Source organism: Austrofundulus limnaeus, unplaced genomic scaffold (genome assembly GCF_001266775.1).
Source record: "Austrofundulus limnaeus strain Quisiro unplaced genomic scaffold, Austrofundulus_limnaeus-1.0 Scaffold1815, whole genome shotgun sequence".
Lineage (NCBI taxonomy): Eukaryota > Metazoa > Chordata > Actinopteri > Cyprinodontiformes > Rivulidae > Austrofundulus > Austrofundulus limnaeus.
This window is the reverse complement of record NW_013954217.1, coordinates 32,183-37,459: the sequence shown is the minus strand read 5'-3', so window position 1 is coordinate 37,459 and position 5,277 is coordinate 32,183. Positions and strand designations below refer to the sequence as shown.

The 5,277-nt window shown below is 40.2% G+C and overlaps 1 protein-coding gene across 1 annotated transcript in view; it reads right to left on the bottom strand.

Annotated features, from left to right (window-relative positions):
• Positions 1 to 5,277, bottom strand: part of ankfy1 (ankyrin repeat and FYVE domain containing 1) — a gene marked incomplete in the record, with an annotated part of 29,984 nt that overhangs the window by 4,406 nt on the left and 20,301 nt on the right. The window contains 5 exon segments of the mRNA XM_014033719.1: positions 744 to 891; positions 972 to 1,148; positions 1,226 to 1,426; positions 4,426 to 4,582; positions 4,845 to 4,963. Coding sequence (XP_013889173.1) covers positions 744 to 891; positions 972 to 1,148; positions 1,226 to 1,426; positions 4,426 to 4,582; positions 4,845 to 4,963 — 802 coding nt within the window.

Below are 5,277 nucleotides of genomic sequence, written 5' to 3'. Positions count from 1 at the left end.
AACATGTGAGTTTGTTAATAAACCAGCAGCACAACAGTGATAAATGACTTGCGTGGGAACGTAAAAGAAAAATAACCTCCCGTGTCGCCTCGCGGGCTCCGTATTAAGTGGAGGAGCACAGGGTTCAAAAGTGGACGGCAGTGTAAAATCTACATTTGCCAGSTGCTTACGCTGCAGCTAAGTTGTGCTGTGATTACACTCATCAGCACACCTACCTACACTCTCAGGTCCTCCTCCACCCAAACACCAGCTCATCTGACCACAGTCAGTCACTCAGCACTGCACCTCTGGAACTCTCTCCGTGGACATTAAACACTTACGCACCATCTCAACTTTTAAATCACAAATTAAAACTCTTTTTAAACAGTAATGGACTCTGCAGTTAGCAGATCAAATCCAATGTTTGCAGTTTTTCACAATTCAATGATACTCCAAAAACATCCACGAACTTTGCAGTTTACTGCATCAAATTAATGGCCTAATGTAAACGAAATAAATTAGTCCTGATATGGAAATAAACTGTTTCTCCATGACTGTTCCTACTATGCTGAAAGGGTCATTTTGCACATGCAGTCACTGCTTACAGCAATAACATAACATATATGCTGTCAGTTACTTTTTACATACAGCCACAATTAGTTTATTTTCATTTCTATTCACAGTCGGATCAAAAAAAGCAAACATTAAAACACTCTGTGTTGCTTCTGATCTAAGAATTAATGAGAACAAAAACGGTAACATACCATTATTGCCATTCTCATCCTCAGCAGCAAAATCGATGCCATTTTCCAACAAGACAGAACAAATAGTGGCCAGGTCCTGCTGCGCTGCCAGGTGTAGAGCTGTCTGTCTGTGTTTGGTCAGCTCGTTTACTTTGGCTCCAGCAAGCAACTGAAAGTGAAAAACCAACAACACAACTGTTGCTGTGTTTTCAGAAACAAAGAATGAACCTAAGTGTTAACAGCTCCTACCAGGTTGCGGACGATGATCTCAGAGCCGGCCTGAACTGCCAGATGCAGCGGAGTGAGTTTGGCTGAATCCTGAACCCTGGAGTTCACATTAGCTTGGACACTGATGAGGAACAGGACACTTTCAATATCTGAGTTTTGAACAGCCACATGGAGGAAGTTCCTCCCTTTGTTGTCAACCTGCACAAACATAGGTTATATATGATTAATGAGGTTAACTCTCRGTGCTACAGAGCAGAGGTGTCTTCCTGTCTTACCTGTTCAGCAGCACCTGGCTCCCTCTTCAGGATAGCTTCTGCAGCCTTATTGTTTTTGTGCGTCATAGCACAGGCAAACGGAGTCATTCCTTGGCRATCGCGAACATTGAGTCGGATGTCTGGATGAGAAATGAGCAGCTGGATGATGACGTTGTGCTGGTTGCTAATGGCAGCGTGAATGGGAGCTCTGCCTTCTGCATCCTGACAAAAAACAACCATTCAAAGTACGTACTTTCATCTGAGTCATCTGTTACAAACAGAATGCTTTATTAACAAAAAGTCAAGTTTTAAAAGGATCTATTTATGCTTATACATTGTGAACTCGAGGATAATMCAACCGCTCATTCTTTCAGCTCAAAAAGCATTAAAAAAATCAAATACATTTATCACAAGACTTCACATGAGATGTGCATAACTACTTTTGCACGACACCGGTACAAACAAGTTTCATTTAAATTTAGTTTTAATTTAAAACAAAGCTAATGCAGAACTATATTAATGCCAACCTAGTGCTAAGTAACACTAGTGCAGAGCTAGTGCTAACGCAGTGTAGCAAATGCTAACACTACAAAGGATGGGAGACTGTGATGAAGTGATTCAACACAATCTGCTGCTTTCTTCTTTACATTGTTCTTTTTATCTACAGTGTCCTGAGWCAACGTGTGTTGGGACTTGGWGCTATATAAATAAACTTGAACAAACTTGTTTAATCACTTGAAAYACTGCCAAAAACCGGAGTACGAGGAAAATTAAAATAAGCGAACTGAGGCAACATCGGCTGAAACAAATTCTCCTTYAGAAAATGGTGAAAACCAATCAGCTGATAATCAACGACGCGCTCWTTCAATCTGTCTCTTAGGAACAGCAAAGTAAGCTGGAAGGAGATAACGCGTGGCGTGACTGTTAAAATGAAGAAGTCAGTTTGACTGATGATTTTTTAAGTATAATTTTAGAACATGGTAACTGATTTAGAGTGAAAAAGTATGTATTAATCATCATATTAAYCATAATCAAATTGGGATCACAGSAGCAGCATTAGATTGGTTTCGTTCCTACCTAAGTCGCAGACGTTTTAGTGTTAATGTTGGAAACTTTTCTGCCTCAGAGCCTCTTTCCTGTGGGGTTCCACAGGGATCGACTCTTGGATCACTTTTGTTTTCTTTATACCTGCTTCCTTTAGGGTCTGTTCTTAGGAAACATGGTCTGTCTTTTCATTACTATGTTAATGATTGTCAGATCTACCTGCCCTTGAAACCTGAAAATAGAGCTTGCTCTTCCTAGTTGCTATTAAAATGTCTTGATGACATTAAGGATTGGATGGTTGCAATTTGTTTAAGTTTTAGTGACAGGAAACCTGAAGTTATTGTGTTTAGCCCTTGTGCTACTGCTGACACCATTCCATTTAATTTAGGCTCTCTTCAGTTGAATTTGAAGCAGTCTGTTGTAAATCTGGGAATGATTTTAGATTCTGATTTGAAGTTTAACAAGCAGATCAACTCTGTTTTGCAGAAAAGTTTTTTTTCAGCTAAGACAGAGCCAAGCTCAAGCCAATATTTAGACCTGACCTTGAGAAAATAGTACATGCTTTTATTACTAGTCGATTAGATTATTGCAATGCACTTTATGTTGGGATCAGTCAGGTCTCCCTTTCACGTCTTCAGCTTGTTCAAAACGCTGCGGCTCGACTTATAACAGGAACTCATAGGTTTGAGCATGTGTCACTGGTCTTATCCTTTCTTCACTGGTTCCCAGTGTGCTACAGAATAGATTTTATAATYCTCCTGCTTACTTACAAATGCCAACGTGGCCTTGCACCCTCTTATCTCTCTGATCTACTTCAACCATACAGTCCTTCTCAGGCACTAAGATCTTCTGATCAGATGCTTTTGGTCGTTCGTAAAACCAGGCTGAAACTGAGGGGAGATCGAGCTTTTTCAGTCGTGGCTCCGAAACTTTGGAACAATCTACCCCCCCAACGGCCTCGTCACTTCCTGTTTTTAAATCTCTTTTAAAAACACACCTGTTTTCTCAGATTTCTGATTAAGTGTGAGTTATGTATTTGTTGTTGGTGTTTTATCTTTAATATTTTTAAGAATGTCATTTGTTTTTTATATTGATTTTTGCTTTGTGTTCAGCACTTTGGTGACAACTTGTCAGTGTGCATTGCCAATGCAGTGCACACTATTGTGATTCGTTTCCCATCCAAGTCATCTCAACTTTGCCATGCTTCTCCTCCTGCATACATTGTCCTAGAGCTGCCATTGTAATTTATATCTGTAAAGCTCCTGTGCCAAATGATGGCTATGCCTTTTGGTGCCTGTAAAGTTTATAGTTTATGAAATATTAATGTTTAATGAATTATAATGGCAGTCAATACTCAACTTGGTACTGCACCATAGTTTAATTTTTCAACTCAGTAGTTCAGTGTTTACAGTACTAATATGATTGTATTTTGATGTTTTACTATAATATTGTCTTAATACTGCTCGATTGTTGTAAAATTATGCATTTTTGTGTCAGTAATTGTATTGGCAATGTGGCCTCTTTCTGTACACATACAAACCAACCCCTGCCACCACCTTCTGCCACAGCTCCATTGGTCTAATGGTCTATGTCATGGACTTTCATGTGGGAGATCAGGGTTCAAAACCCAGCTAATGCTACTTTAACAAAAATCTCTTCAAACTTCATATTGTCACACAATTACCTTAATTACAAACACCTGCTGACGTGACAGGCACAAGCTGGTATAGAAAACACATTTGAACTTGGTCACAGTTCATTCTGCAAGTCCACTGCTGCAGGCAAAGCCATGCTGCAATGACATGCTACTTGGCAATGCACACTTGTTTTTACATCGTAAACACCCATGTCTAGTTTTTAAATATGCTTTATAAATAAACTTGATGATGATAAGCTAAATGCCACAGTTAATCATGATTAATCATTCTGTCAATATTTCCTAATGCTAGACGGACGCTTTGCAATTGTCGTAACCCAGAAGTGACAATAAAGTATCAGACTTAAATGCAAATCCATGACAGACAAATGTATTTTGTCAGAAAAGACAATATTTCAGTTATATACGTCATTAAAAATCTTTCAAAATGTACTTCCGTGTATAATATGACTTCAGTGATGGTTTTTGGGGTTAAAACTTCTACACACATAAATAAGACAAAGCACTTGATGGGACTAACCTGTGCATTAACATTAGCTCCAAACTCTAGAAGGCACTGCACCACCTCCTCCAGCCCCCAGCTGCTGGCCAGATGAAGGGGTGTTTGTCCATCTCGGGCTTCTTCATCTCCTTCCCCATCCGGACCAGGCCGTCTGGAGCTGTTCACATCACAGCCACTACACACAGACAATTAGTCAGTTAACTGCAGTGATTTTACCACCTGAAGTTTACAGATCAGCAACTTGTTTCAGAGGCAGAAAACTCAGGCTGTAGTCCTAAATGTTTTTAMCAAAACAGAGTCATAATCTGAGCAATAAATCAGAAAATTACAGTTCTTTCTGTTTGTCGGTGCCAGAACATATACTCTGTGACCAATTAACACKAAGATTCACACAACAGAGATTTGTAGTTTGTGTAACGTGGGAAAAAGCAGCAGACCTGCGAATGAGGAAGCAGGCAGAGACCTCATTGTTCTCATCCACAGCTCGGTGCAGGAGGGTCTGCAGGCAGCCAGAGGGTCCCACGCTCCAACAGGTGGCATCACATCCATGTCGGACCTAACGGGACAAAACAAACAGCAAATTTAAAAAACGCCACTCTAAAGTTTACAGAAACAAAAACAAGTACAAAAATGTACAAAATTATGATAAAGTGGCCAAGGCAGAGTTATTGAGTCACGTGTTCTAAATGTTCAAGAGTCTGACAGCAGAGGGGAAGAAACTGTTCTTACAGAGGTGTAGGGGTCACCTCGAGTGAAGAAACAAGATTTACTGCCTCGAAGCAGGCCTCGGACAGGCCTGACGAGAGGACAGGAACTCTGTCACAAACTGAACTCTATTTAGGCCATGACAGGTCATTCTAACCGTGGAAG